At 42.3% G+C, this 15249-nt stretch overlaps 3 protein-coding genes across 3 annotated transcripts; all 3 read right to left on the bottom strand.

The window, feature by feature from the left end:
* Positions 1–489: 489 nt before the first annotated feature.
* On the bottom strand, positions 490–7730 carry zfyve9b (zinc finger, FYVE domain containing 9b). The gene is made up of 16 exons (XM_062452772.1): positions 7568–7730; positions 5705–6528; positions 5493–5592; positions 5195–5400; positions 4687–4810; positions 4261–4383; positions 3956–4111; positions 3603–3827; positions 3313–3395; positions 3117–3221; positions 2847–2997; positions 2428–2508; positions 1987–2149; positions 1764–1869; positions 1489–1665; positions 490–1351 (listed from the first exon to the last, which is right to left on the bottom strand). Exons 1-16 carry the CDS (start codon positions 7629–7631, stop codon positions 1190–1192), a joined length of 2850 nt encoding a protein of 949 aa, XP_062308756.1. The 5' UTR covers positions 7632–7730; the 3' UTR covers positions 490–1189.
* A 311-nt stretch (positions 7731–8041) lies between these two features.
* On the bottom strand, positions 8042–10543 carry btf3l4 (basic transcription factor 3-like 4). Its single transcript, XM_062452747.1, has 6 exons — positions 10420–10543; positions 9719–9780; positions 9197–9310; positions 8726–8927; positions 8502–8561; positions 8042–8411 (listed from the first exon to the last, which is right to left on the bottom strand). Exons 2-6 carry the CDS (start codon positions 9770–9772, stop codon positions 8365–8367), a joined length of 477 nt encoding a protein of 158 aa, XP_062308731.1. The 5' UTR covers positions 9773–9780; positions 10420–10543; the 3' UTR covers positions 8042–8364.
* Positions 10544–11075: 532 nt separating this feature from the next.
* ptgfr (prostaglandin F receptor (FP)) lies at positions 11076–12908 on the bottom strand. The gene is made up of 2 exons (XM_062452763.1): positions 12117–12908; positions 11076–11801 (listed from the first exon to the last, which is right to left on the bottom strand). Exons 1-2 carry the CDS (start codon positions 12906–12908, stop codon positions 11487–11489), a joined length of 1107 nt encoding a protein of 368 aa, XP_062308747.1. The 3' UTR covers positions 11076–11486.
* Positions 12909–15249: the final 2341 nt, after the last annotated feature.

Below are 15249 nucleotides of genomic sequence, written 5' to 3'. Positions count from 1 at the left end.
CTTGCAGTGTTGTCACCACCATCTCAAGTATGTCAACCATGTAGGAAGTAAACAAAGGGCTCATTCTCCTTTGTTTGAGGAGATGCTTTGGATGACCCTCACACCAAGCACATAGAGGGCTGGATCAGCCCACCAGCCTCATTGGAAGAGGGGCTCAGGGTTGGGCAAGGTCAGAGTTGCATTGCAAGTCAGTAACAAGTACTCCATACATCACTAAGCAATTCTACAATTACTTATCATAAGTAAAACATGAATACTACATAGTTTTGATTCATACAAAAAGTTGTATTAGCCAGGTACGTAGCCACAATTTACATGATTTACTCATTACTCATACCATTGTATATATATTTTGGTTTGAATAATTTCAAACGTGAGCTAAAATGGCTAGGTTAACAAAACGTACCTTTCCTACATTTTAGGTAGAAGAACGAGCAACCGTTCTCTCTGAAATACATTCCATGTGTAACACTACACTACTTTTCTGTCTGTAAAATCAACACAATCAAAACATCCAGATGAAAGCCTTGATGTTAATACAAAGGTAAAAAGAGAAATATCATACAAAAATTGTTTGATTAGATAATGTTAATATAATGTTTATTAATCAATTCCATGTTGACAATAATGCATCTCAGAGGCATTCAATAAGAATTATAATACATCCAGACATGAAAACATTCTTTAGGCATTCATTCAGTTTGCATCAAATAGCTAAACATCTATAGATTTATTACTTTCAAGTCATTCTCTTTTCTCATTGCTTCAAAGTCATGGGTCTGAATCCAGCCCCCATGTTTAAAGGCATTCTCAAAATATGGGTATTTGTATTGAAAATATATAGACATGGACTGATATCAAGCCATGAAATGAATTAGACCACGCTTGTACCCTGATTTGATGCCCCTTTTGTGTGGTTTGGGTGTCTGATACCAGTGTCAGTCTGCAATGTAAGGGTCAGGAAAGGGTGACCAGATAGAACAGCTTTTGGTGACTCAGGCCACTCATCCTACCACAGACTCAATGTAAGATGAACATACAGTAGACCTATATTGTCCCAGTATTATTTTGCAACTCTTCTCAACTCATGACAGTGCAGAAGGAGGAGGTATAGTGAGGGAATGGAGCGATGAGGTGAGTGTGTGGGTGCGTTTGTGTTGGTGCCTATTTTTATTTGTATGTGACCTTCCTAAGAAACATTTTCCAGAATGTAGAATATGAGCTCCATCACCATGGGTCCATCACCCCTTTTGCGCCCCCTGCTGTGGATGACGGGGACAAGCACACTGTCCAGGGCACTGAGGTATTGAGCTGGAAGAGGAAGCCCATTACTGCCAGCCAGGAAACCAACCTGCAACATAGATCAAGTGTTCAAAGTAATCACACAAAGAGCAAATGTTAAAGTTAAGTTTAATACAGTTAAGTATAATACAATCGCATAAACAGAACAATCTGCCAAACACAATCTGAATGTTACGGAGTTCTCACCTGCTGGGAGTCTAGTGTGATACGTAGCCCTAGCTTTGCCATGCCGTCCTCCTTCAACAGTTTGAGGTATGGGCACAGTGCCAGGCAGAATGCCCGCGCCAGCCTCTCTGTTAGGCGATTGTGATCGGCAGTATCGGTCACACCTTTAGGATGATCCTTTTTCTGGAGGAAAAACACCTGTATAACACACACACAGAAAGAAAAAACACTTTATACTTATAAGACTACAATTCTTTGAAGCACAAAATACAAAGCTACAGGCACTCTAAGCCCACCTCTGTCCAGCGGATGACCTTTCCATTGGCCTTATATTCTGACCGTTGGAACATCTTCATACTGCAGATGGACTCCATTGATTTACCATCAATAGGACTGATAATGCTACAAGACAGACACACACACACACACATATAAAATAATGTCTGGTCGAGTCTGCAGAAGAGTGGGAAATGTTTAAAAAAAGGGTAAAGTGAGATAAGGTACTCTGTACATTCTCACCCCTTGTTTAAAGTGCTTTTCTCTTGCAGCCATTGAACTTGGACCAGCTCTTGGCTTTCTGATTGGTCAAGCCGTCCGCACGTAATGGTGAAGTCTTTCATCTCCCGTAGCGACCGTCGAAGCTCCGCCATGGTCTCCACGGTTATTTGCACCATGAGTCCATCTGGGGAGAGGGACAGCAATACAGGAAAAACACACACACACAGAAAACAAAGACATACACACTCAGATGCACAAACACACACCTGCACAAAGAGTGCACATAGACCCACACACATACAGACATTGATACACGCTCTAAATGACGAGTTCTGAAGAGTGCTTCTTCTGAACTACATAAACTAGTTGTGTAGAACACATGTTGTCTTCTACACACAAATAATTTCATATAAAGTCACTTGCCCATTTTTATGGTTGCAAGCTTTGAATGGGACTTCCTACCTTCCACAATGCTGGACTTAGCGAGGTATCCTGATGATGCTTTTAGTGCACTACTAAACACAAAAAAGCAGGAGCCAGTAACTGAAACACAAACAGAACAAGCACAACAACTGCTCACAGCCATACAAAATACATAATTTATCCACTTGTATCAAATAGGCATTTAACCCACAACAAACAGACAATGACCTCTACCGGTAAAACTGATCACTCTAACCTTTGATAAAGAAATATTTATAGTCGACAAGTCAAGATCAGTTTTTCACATCAATCTTGATCAGGCAACAGCACGTCTCTGTACAGTCTCTCCTTTTGTCTCTCGCCCGCTTTGATTAAAGGCAGGGAAGGAATTTCAAGTTCCCATTCACAATTTTACACTACGTAGAGGGATTCCAAGAGGCATCCGGGTCACTGCTCACCTTTGCGAGGTTGATTGTGGATGCTGATGGCCTGGGTCTGATACTGGCCATCTTCCCCCTGTACGCAGATTAGGTGGGAGTCTGCTGCCTCATTGAAGCAAGCCCCCATTGCCAGAACATGCTCATTGGATTTATTCAACACCTTCATCAGCTATTTAAGACGAGAGAGAAGACAGAGTGTGAGGGAAAGATAGAGTAAAAGACAGACATGATTGATGAAAACCACTAATGTCAGTGTTGCTGAGATAGGATATCCTGTTCACTCTGTACCTCGCTATAGCCATTAGTGGGGATTGTAATGCATGTTCTCTGGGCTTCCAGATCCACAGTTAGTCCGGGCACCACAGGTAGAGTGTACCTGTAATTCCTAAAGTCCTGAAATTAATTAGATGAAAATACGTGTTTATCTACTGATTGGTGTTGATGAACCCCTTTTGAACAGTGTAATCACAGGAATATCACTCACCACCAGCAGTTTCATGATTGTGTGCCCGGTCTGTCCAAACAAAGCCTTTCTAAAGCGCACACTGTAAAGAGGACATGGATAAACTGAAAAAGAAGGAGACAAAAAGGTCTGTGTGACTGGGGAAGCCATATGATGTACACACACACACACAAAAAAAGAGAAAAGAGAAAGAAATAAAGAGCAGGAGAGTAAGAGAGAGAGGCGAGAGACAGAGTGACACTGGCTTTGAACTGAGAATATACACCAAATACGTAAAACGCACAAGTACACACACACAGTCTATGACTCACAGCGATACTCGGCTCCCAGCCGCAACATGAGCCGTAGGGGGAAAGCCTTCGCCCAGGCCACCTCTGCTCTGTGAACCAGTAGGCCAAAGAGATAAGGCTGGCTTGGTAAGGGGAGACCCTGCAGGGACTGGAGTGTGGAGCGCACATACAAGAAGCCTGCATGCTCCTCACTGCCCAGAAAACTGCTGCTGAACAAGGACAGGCCCAAGTTGCTTAGCACCTTGCCTGCAGAGAGGAAACGGGAAGATAAGGAAATGAGGAGAAAGTACAAGTATAAAGAACAAGATGGGTGAACCTCAATTTGCAAGATAATTTAAGAAACAGCAGTAAAACTACAGAACACCAAGTCCAACCTGTGAGAGCGTCCGTATAGAGCTGTAGTAAGTGGCTAAAAATGTCCCTGGGGAAGCTCTTCTCCTCAGGAACACACTGCAACAGCACAACTACCTCCACCTGGCCCACAGCGTGCATGCCTTTCGAAGTCACGCACCAGCACTTCCTGTTAACGTCTGCAGAGGCATATTGAAGATGTGTAAACATATGGCAAGCAAAGGATGTTTTTGAACAGTGCACAGCAATGTTCTATCTGCTCTGATGGATATTTGTGCAATAACTGAAATACACAGATCAGTCATGGCCAGGTAAGGAATGTACATACAGTTGACAAGCTTGACCATAGCTAGCAGGTTAGCATTGAGGACAAAGACCAGAGGCTTGAGCCTGCCACTTTCCAGCTCCTGAATCAGCAACATCTCAGACGGTCTCTCCTCCACGGTGTAGTCTGAAGACAACAACAGAGACAGTGGGCCGAGGCCAATGGGCTAGGTGACTCCAATACAACATAGACTAAAATGTGTTGCTAAGAAGTCATTTACAAGCAGGTAGCTTTGCAAGAATGAATGAGAAAGGTAACTCCACATATTGTATATTTATAAAACTGTTTGTTTGATCATTGTACCACCACAAAGCCTACAGTGACAAGAGATTCCAACTGGGAGCAGACATTATTTCTATTTTTTGAGGACTAGAATTAGCATCCTGAGTGACAGTTTTCGGCCAAGTGTCAGTGCCCGATGAATCCTACCTCCTTTGACTCCAGTGGAGGTAAGGATTGGAGGCAGACCATCCAGGGGGATCAGGTTGGCGGAACTGCTGATGTGACTGTTCACCAGGGCTGCAGTGCTCCAGCCATAAGGACCACACACCTCCTTTGGGGGGAGGAGAAAGTTAGAGCTAATGCTGTCTTACAGAGCAATATGTTCAGATATCTCACAAACGTACTGTATTACTGACGATGTGCAGTATTAATCAAATGTGTTGATTTAACCCTCGTGCTGCCTTCGGGTCACATGACCCAAAGGTTCATAACGAACCATCGTTGTGTTTACCCAATTTTACCCAATACAAAAACAAATAAAAATAATTTTCTTTTAACCTTCGCAATGTGGGGGGTCTGAGACAGCCCAACGGTTAAAAGAAAATGCTTCACTTTGTTTTTGTATGCGGTAAAGTTGTCGCAATACGACGGTGGGTCACAATGACTGATGGGTCAGAACGACCCGAAGATAACACAAGGGTTAAGGATGACCCACATTGATCACGGATTCCTGGGGTGCTTGGCCCCTCCTCCTGGTCTGTGGTGAGCAAGTAGGGCTCATGACTGGTGTTGCCATGGCTCTTCCCATCAACGGGGAGAAAGTCGGCCCTCTGATTGGTGTAGTGGGGGCAGACTCGGACTGCTTACACGGCAAGATCTCGTCGGCAAACCAAACCCTTCTCTTACCCCTTGGAGGGGTGCCTATGGAAAAGCAGAGGTTTCGAATAAGTGTGTATGTCCATGATGTTGAGAGAAGGCTGTATACAAGACACTGGATTGTTTAAGATGCTCACTCTTCACAAGTGTTGAGTGGCAGGAACGGCACACACGGCCCTCCTTCCCATCCAGGTGTGTGAGTCTGAACTTCAGGTTGGAACACACTGAACAGAACACCTATGGGCCGATACACACAGATTCGCAAGATACAAGTATTATTCGCACCTCATATAGTTTAGGAAGGAGCTTTCTTTTGTAAAGTATAGCAGGAGCCTTTGAAGTCCCTTACCTTCCCACAGGCACGACAGTGATGCCTCCTCTTAGTGAAGGTAAATCTGACCTCACATTTCATACAGACCAGTGCCTGGGCGTCTGGGATCCACACGGGAGCAATGTCCCCCAGAACCAAGCCTCTCTCCCTGGATAAAATACCGACGGGTCCTGGCAGTAGCTCATTGTCCGGATCTACTAATGGAGACACCGGGGACAGTGTGGAATCCCCTTCAGCTCCTCCTTCACTGTTGTATTGGGCTGTGTTTTTGTTTGCTTCTTCGTGTTCATTTGTGCAGGGTGTCGGGTTAGCTTTGGATTGGCTCTGAGGGTCACCACAGTCGCTCTCTTTTTCCTCTAGTTCCTTGTCAGTACAGGTTTGGTCCTGTCCACTCTCCTCCAGCTCCTTCTCTTCAATCACAGACTCCTCCTTAGAGGGAGCGGTCTGTGGCTTACTCTCCTCCACCTCCGCTTCTGACCAGGAAGCCCTGGAGGGGCTCAGCACTAGAGGGGTGGAGGCCTCCTCAAACTGCCTTGCCCCCCAGGTGGAGATGGTAGTCACAGTGCAAGTTCCTTCCTCCAGCTGTCTCATAAGCTTCTGAGACTGGCTCTCCAGGTGGGAGGTTGGACTCTCCTTCACAGCGCGCAAGGTTTCAACACCATACAGTGGATTCTCATCCCTCGCCCCTCCTGGACTCAGGACACCATCTGAAAGGGCTTTGGTTGGAGCCTCTGATCTGATGTGTCCCGGTTTGGTCATGTCCCCATCTTTAAGCATCAGGAGACAGGGTCTGCTCAGCCAGTGATGTTTGGCATCCATGAGTGATGGGCTGTCCCCTTCATCTATTCAGAGAACATTGGAATATAAGATACCCTAACCTCACACTGACAATATTCGTGTTATTGACTCTCAAGGCTCTAATACGCACAGAAAGTATTGAGAGGCGGAGACACATTGTGTTCCGAAAGTGTAGCTACAATTATATGATAAAAGGGAATTCATCTAATGCGAAAGGTAGGCTGCATCTTGATCAACAGACGTGCCACTGCCTTGGGAAAGCAAGCTTATATGGAAGAACAGAGTGATTTTGAGTAGCAACAGTCAACTATAGAGAGAAACGAGAAGAGTTCATATCGTTTCACGCTGGATATTATATTCATGTCATGCTGAATGTTATACCTATAATAATCAAGAGTTTACCAGAGGTGTTTTTATTCTGAATAAGACAACATTCATGAGTCAGAAGCCAACTACTGACTACGTGCATGTCGTTTTTATTGGCACGTTTAGCCTAATATTTAAATCATGGAATGAATAACAAAAACACATTAGATTAATTACGAGAAATGATAGGCATGGGGGGTAACAATGGCTACTGCAGCAACTCATTCAAGCCTTCGACGGCGTGGATTCGGGATGAAACTGCATTGCAGCTTCATTGTAATAAACCGGCCTTGCTTAACCATGCCAAATGGTTAGTTAACAGGCTTCGACAGCGCATAAATGGCAACGGGGCTCAACCTATACAGCTGACTACGCGCTTGCTTGCCGGGACAGTGACGCATACAGTACACGTGCAAATGTTTAATCCGCTCGCGACCATCTACCACGGCAATGCGACATTTGCTCCCCATCCTGCTTCATTATTCCAAGCTGCATAATATGCACAGCAATTCATATTGCCCGTGAATTTCATGTTATTTTACTAATGTTGGTAGACGCATTTCACGCATGTTTCTGATGCGAGTGAATGGGAGGCTTTAAAAGGCATTATCAGCTATTTTTTCAATGAGAAAAACACAACAGTTCGTATTATCTTCATAATTTAGTGAGCCTCAAAAGATACACAAACATTTCAAATCAAACGAAATAAAATCTTACCCTCTGTCAGTGCTCCTAAAAGGCTTTCATTCTCATCGTCCCGTGTAGTGAAGAACTTCAGCATTTTTTAGCATTGGTGGAGCAAAAACAGCCAAGCACTGCCTTGCTCACTGAAGAGGTATGTTTTCCCTCCCTCTACTCACTTCTATCCCCCCACCTCCTGCCTCACTGCAGTTCTTTGGATAAACTCTGTGTGCGTAAACGTTTCGTTCCTCCGAAAGCACAGGCTGCATAAATCTGTTATAACATGCCCACAACAATAACTCCACCCACTGGATTCCATGTCGGTATTCTATTTCACAAAATTTTAAATATAGACCATATCACTTGAGGCTGTATGAGGACATGTTATAAATATTGAAAGTCTATTCAGAAACTGGGTGGCATGGTTATTATTACTGTAATCTTAATATGTAGGTGGCAGGCAACAAGAAGTCTACAATCCATCACTGAATGACCACAGCACTATGTAGAAAATGTTTATCCGCTTTATTTTGTTTCATTAACAAAAAACAAATTTCTTAAGACTAGCTTTAATGACCATTTAACCCTGATCAATGTTGACAATCTGTTGGAATTCATTAACCGTTGACCGACGTGGGAGTTTATTTTTGTGTTTGTTTTAAATGCACAAGCCAGTCTGATAAGGACATCCTTGGGCCATTTTGAAAATACAAAAGTCTCTGGGCATAGTGTTTGAATTTATGTCTTTGTAGCTAGAGTTAAAACACCGGAAGAGATTGCCGTCTTCAATGCAGTTCCGAGCTTTGTATCTTGAGTCTTGCGGGTGGGGATTATCAGTTAGCCTCGTTCTTTGACGCTTCGTCGAAATTCTCCACGAGATCTTGAAAGAGAAAGATGGGCTAATTTTATAGGCTGAAGTGAAATAAAAAATACTTATCTAATATTTAAAGTTTAAATCATTCATCCATACCTGGAACGTCATCATCTTCTTCTTCAATATCTTCTGCTTTAGGAGCTTTGTTGTCAAGCACTTCAATAGATTAGATAAAAATCATTAGACCATAGAAACATAACAATACTCATTTGATATGAAAGCAAACAAGACAAGACAAACACATTCATAATGCGGTTCTATACGATCTCAAACCCCTACACGCTGTGTGTATAATCTAACTGGCCAGACACCTCACCCACCTTGACGGGGGAACTGCTCTGCCAGTTTGCGCAAACTGGTGAGGCTGTCGGCTCCCAGCTGGCTGAGGATGCCGGGGAGCATTTCTGTGAGTTGCTTGGTCTCCGCGTGCCCAGTGATGGCGAAGGTGTTGGCTGAAAGGGACGCTTGCACTTTGGGGTTGTTGAAGTGGATCACTGTGCCGTCATCTTTGATCATGTTCACCTGATGAGCGGGGCTGGGTTAGGCTCAGTGGGTACGGCGTTTCACATGTGCAATCCTCGTAAAATGTCATCATTATAACAATCAAGATTATCATTCGTGAAAGTGTACAGGGGGGTAGTAACGTCTATCCATTTATAAACAAATTGTAACCCCATCCCCTTAGTTGTTATTTATGTAAACGTTTCATCATTAAGTAGTTATTTAATGAGTCTATTATGGACGTTACAAAGTCATGAGCAAAATTTGCATTGTGGTAACTGCTGACTTACCTCCTCAATTCCAGCGATGTTGTTGACAGCTAGTTTCTTTAGAGAACTCTGCAATTTTTTGTCATCCGCTGTTGCTGTTCTGTGTACAACCTTCTTCTTTCTGCGTGCTGAGCCCTGACAGATTGCCCAGAGTAAAGGGAAGGTTGACACAGTCCATGCATTGCTCAACATTGAAACACTCAGTCTTTTAGAACTTAAGTCTTGTCCATCAAAAGTCTTGTTATGACAAGCCCATATTCATGTTTGTTAATGGGTGTCAGTGGGAGAGAACTGATGGTTATGGCAATGCCTTTATGAAACTAATGTCAAGCTACAGAATCAAGTAATTGTGTACATCATTCCTTTAACACAAATCATGACCACAATACATATTCAGTTACATGTACTGTTAAGACTTTTGACAATAATGTCATACTGTAGGAGTCTTGATGGCTATAATGTAGCAAAAGTACAGTAATCAGACCAACGAGATTTGATCGGTTTTGTCTTCCCTTCTTCAATAAAAACAACTGTTCAACATACCTTTCCTCCTATTCGGACCTGGGCTTGGAGTTTTGCTAGTTTTTCTTGATTCATGTTTAGATCTGCGAGTGACAGAAGGAAAGAACAGGATAGCAAAGAATGGGGATCAGGCAGGGAAGTATATGTTAGCAGGTCGTGCTAGAGAAGGGCTGCCTTACTGCTTGACATTATCTGGTTACATAGCTAGCTCTACCTAGCTTGCTAACTAGCCAAGATAGCCAGCTAGCAAACTCGTTTATCGACTATTGTGCCTAACTAAAGAGCTCTGCCATCACACGCTATAAAGACAACTTTTAATATAGCATACTAAACAGGAAATGGCCCTGCCCTTCAGTGAAATGCTAGTAAATTACCGTTAGATACACTATCAAGACAGTAACTTTGCCCAGAGAAGCATGCTAAAGCGCTGACGCAAAACAGTCAACTGCCCCAGATTCCCAACTGGGCAGGCCAGATACAAAAGACAGAAATTATGGTCAGCTTGCAGCTGCTGTCTTCAACTCATCTAGCTAGCTCTATAGCTAGCTAGCCTAGCTATCAAAATGACAACACAGTGGGCCTCCTAAAAAAATAAAATGAATAAAAACAAGAGTCAGCCCGGCTTTACATATAAAATATGTATGCTGGTCAGAAAATGTTGATCCTTCCAAATGCATCAAACATGCTATTTAAATTCGTATCTAAATGTAAATCTACAATACCTGATCCACAGATTTCTAGAGGAGCATGCGGCAGCGAAAGATGGAGGATATGAGGATGTAATGACGTCAATTACCATATGGCTGATTTCTTCTTCGGTGGTATGAACAAGATATCAACTACTCCTCACTTAGATCTACTGTGCAGGAGTGAAAGGTCCAATGGTTTAACATAAACACAAGCTAGTAATTTATTTGAATTGAGGCCCTGAGAGGAACAAAATGCTACTGGGCATTTGTTTCACATGTTTTATTGTATTTTATGGCAAAGGTAAACATTTTGAAATTAAAAATACAGGTTTGACTTGCATGCATGTCATCATGTTTTACCATCTGAAGATATTGGTTATACTTACGACTGTAATCCACCACCGACACAGGATTTTTTTTTTTTTTACAATATACTTGTACTTATATACTGGTCTACCATCTGCAAGGCACAACTGAAATCAGAAACGGTCATGAGATTCATTAGGTTCCAAAATATGTCAATAACCAATTTCCTTGCAGGGTTAAAATGGCATAACTGCCATATTGAAAGTCTACAATTCCGCAATGACAAAACTATTAATGTGACCAGAATAACACATGCAGATTTATTCATTTAATTGGTCACACAAATTAATAGCCATCCTGGTACACAAATTAATAGGCATCCTGAAAATCTTTTTTTGCCATACAGTAGTTTGAACTTGTGAGGTAATCCAGAGAAAATATTGTTAGTTCTGACTACACTACAGTTAATAAGTCAAAACTGCTAAGAATCCAAGTCAAGACAACACTGAACAGTCAGGGGTGTTTTTACTTTATGAAAAAAAGTAAAAATAAGCAAACATGTCAGTCTGAAAGTATGGTCCATAACCAACTTATTTGACCTTGCAAAACCATGGACATCCTGATGAAAGTCCAGTATCTTTTTGACTCACAGTGATGAAGCTGTTTCATATCCCACAATTAAAATAATGTTCTTCTGATGTCTTTTCCATAGGATACTACACCCTTCAAATACCTTCCACGTCACCACATTCAAGATTCAGGGAAAAGTCTCTCAGTTTAGATGCCTCCCTGGCTTAAGATGAGGTCCCATGTTTGATCCTAGTGTCTGGCAGTGCTAAACTGTCCAGACAATAGGAGTGAGGCCTACTGACGAAGGAGGTGCTGGGTTCTTCAGAACCTTTACACTTAAATTGGTGGAGGGCAGGAGAGGATCTTGAGCCACAGCAGTTGTCGAGCAGCCGGAAGAGCTTTTTTAGAACGGCTTTCCGCAGCAGGATGTAGACCCAGGGGTCCAGGATCTGGTTCCAGGTGGCCATGCGAACCACCAACAACAGGCGAGAGTAAGCTTGGTCATTCCTGGCTGCTGTGCTCAAGAAGATCACATTAACCTGGGGATGAATGTGACAAAGATTGTGTGACATGAAATTCTTATTTTAAATAAATAATTTTCCAAATAATTTCTAAAAATCAATGTGGTGTATTCACATGGCATACTTGATTTTGAGGTTAAGAGTACCAGTACACATTCACAGGATACTCATGTAATTCAATCTTAAAAAGGTATCAACAGCTCTCATTGAAAATCACCAACCTAAAAGGCCAAAATCGGGCAGCAGACTCACCATGGAATACAGTTAAATTCCTAACAGAAATACTGCGCCACAGATAAGGCTCCAAGAGCCTTCCAGAAAAAAGATCCTTACCAATAAAGGGCCCCAGCAGACACAGGACACCAGCATGATGGCTAGGAGCTGGTAGACCATCTCAAAGTGGTGAGAAGGGACTTTGCAGTGATGCTCCTGCCACAGCCTGGACTGCAACAGGGTGCAGCTTGTCAGTGTGTTGCACACGATGGACACCACCAATGAGAACAGGCCCAGCAGGGAGAACAGCAGTGGCGGCAACACATCGAGCCAATCACGAGGACCCTCCAGGTAGAAGAAGCACCAGCTCTGGGAGCGCTGTACCTGGTAGGGTCTCCACAGCAGAATCGGCAGTAGGGCAACAAAGGCAGCCAGGAGCCAAGTGAACCCAAGTAGCCTCTTCATGTCATGGGCCACCAGGGCTGTGGAGTGACACAGAGGCCTGGTAACTCCGAGACAGCGATCCACCGCCATGACACTGCCAAAGAGGAGGGGACTTAAGCCAAAGAACACCATACTTGCCCCAAAAAGGCTGCATAGGATGTGGTGTTGGTCAAATGTTTCCCACCTCTTGTGGGAGCTGTAAACATAGAGAACCAGGGAGCCATTAATTAGATGGCCTAGGATATCTGTGACCACCAGGCCACTAGCAAATAACAGGAAAGATGTCTTGGACTTTAGGTGGAAACGGTGGTAGGCTTTGACCAGGATGACCAGTGCCAGGGTATTGGAGAAGATACCCACAGTCATGGAGATGGCAGAGGAGGTAATGGACAGCTCAATCTGACTGCAGGTGATGTTGATGACATTGACTTCTGACATGCTAGTCTCTGCACTCCCATTAGTTGACATTGTCAAGGCTTGATCCAATCTTATGACAGAAAAACATTGCAGACTTACAAGAATTGAATGTAAAAAGGTAGACATGAAATAAAATTGATATATTGCCTCGTAAAACGGTGGCGAATACATGGAGAAGATAGTCCTCTATAGAAAAGTTTAAAAACAAACATTGATTTTGCCATTTTAATTTATAATGACTTTTTGGTAAAATAAAATAAAAGAAACACACACAAAAAAACATTAACTTACAGTAAGTATAAAATATTTAAGTAAATATTGAGTAACAAGTCTAGATTGCCCTATCTCTGCACATCCTTCCTAAATCACTTTCATTTTAAGAATTAACGTTATAAACTTGACCTATTCAGTATATTGTAAATAGGCTATCTTCACAAAGCAAAAAAATGTAAATAATAAATAAAACACTATCAGTCTACCCCTCACCTCTGGTCTTCAGCTCTTGAACTTCTGTCCCTGAAAGCAAAGTTCATTAAATGTATTTTCTGAGAGCAAAGTTAAGTAATCTCGAACTGTTCCATTTCAGTCGTTCACGCTATTTACTGCACATGAGAGAAAAACACGAACATCGTCCTGTATTTGTTCGAGCTCTATGTCTCCCTTTAGAACCTGGCATTGATTCCGTCAAATGATGCACACAAAGTAGCCTACCTATTTTGAAATTAACCTGTTATATGAGCACTCGGCTTCCCAGAGACTGAACAGGCTGTCTCTGATCCTTCTGTCAAGATTAGGTGATGGCGGTGTGAGGAGAAGGGAGCACTCGACGAATAGCGCCTAACCAAATCATTAAGTACAGGGCTGCCAACTTTTCCAAAAACCTTTTACGATGGTAATAACGCTCTTTTAATAGACTATATATACCTTGATATGTACGGATGTACGGTGCATAACAAAATAATAATATAATAAACTAATCTAGCATAATAAATATATTTCTCATAAATATATATTTATGTAGACAGCCGTATGGAAGATAACACCTGCCACAACCAACTGGTAGAACATATTTAGCCTGGCCCGGCAAACTTCAAAGACCTCCTCAGGAAATAAGGTCAACTCTGACCCTTCTTGTACACATTTGGGATGTTACCAGTCCATTCCAGTCTGTTGTCTATGTGAATTCCCAGACATTTGACTGAACCACCTCGACATCCACTCCCTTCTTTAACAATTGAATCAGTTGTGTCTTCTCCATCCTGAAGTCAACCACCATTTTTCTTTTCTTCCCCTGAGCATGATGGTCAAATAAATAAAAAACTTCAGTCACTGAGTCATTCGTTTGAATGAGATTGCCCCGACTTGTTTATGTGTGTATTTGGAGGGTTTTAAAACTCTGACACTAACTGATAACTTGTCGTTCTTGTTTAGTAATACCATGTGGGAATGTATTTTCATGAATACATTCATAATTTCACATTTCACACTCACTCAGGGATTAATTTTACTTTTGAGATAAACCTATAGCCATTATGAAGCAGTAGGCAACAACAAGGATGTCCTCTCGTGGTTATTTCCCTTAGCTAACATGCATGTAAATCATAAAATTAACAGAGGACCATTGGACTAAACTGCTAATTCCTCTAATAGCGATACATAATTCATATTTAAGCTCTCTGTAGAATTTGCTTTGTTATTCTAACATTATTTGATTTAGCATTATAAACTAGCAGTATTATAACAGTAACGCATATGACTGCCTAATTCCCCCCTTTTTACTACAACACTTTCATTGTTTTCTTTTTCTCACCTCTGTTAACTTTTCATCATTCTTATCTCAAATGTTCGATTCATTCATACAAAGATGCCTGGATAGGAAGGCTACAAATTCAAACCAACAAGGTTGTTTGGGCTGTTATCATGTCTCTGGCTGAACGGTTTGATTTAAAGCACTCAAGGGCTCTTGATTGTACACAGATCCCTGTTTCTATAGTGATGGTATGGTCAGCAGTGACTGCTTTGTCTGGCATTTTTACAGGAAGTTTCAAGAGTTGGACTACGGGGAAGAGATTTCACAAAACAACAAAGTCACTAATACAATTACACGAGTACATGAGTACACTGAGAACATGGCATTTGATGCAAAAACGTCTTATGAAGACACCCAGCAGTCCATAGAAAGGCTTACTACTACAATCATAGAAAGCATTCCAGACAGTTTTTCCTGACAGTCATTACTGGGCTGCAAAAGTAAACCTCATAGCCTCATGTAGCACTACTTGTGCGATGGTGCGAGCCAATTAGGCTCCTTTCCCAGCAGAGACTTTACAAAACACCACAGTAAAGTGACATTACACCTGGATAGATTATGAGGTTCACGGTAATGAGATCC

Source organism: Osmerus eperlanus, chromosome 26 (assembly GCF_963692335.1).
Source record: "Osmerus eperlanus chromosome 26, fOsmEpe2.1, whole genome shotgun sequence".
Lineage (NCBI taxonomy): Eukaryota > Metazoa > Chordata > Actinopteri > Osmeriformes > Osmeridae > Osmerus > Osmerus eperlanus.
The sequence above is the reverse complement of the archived record's forward strand: the minus strand, read 5'-3'. Positions and strand labels throughout refer to the sequence as shown.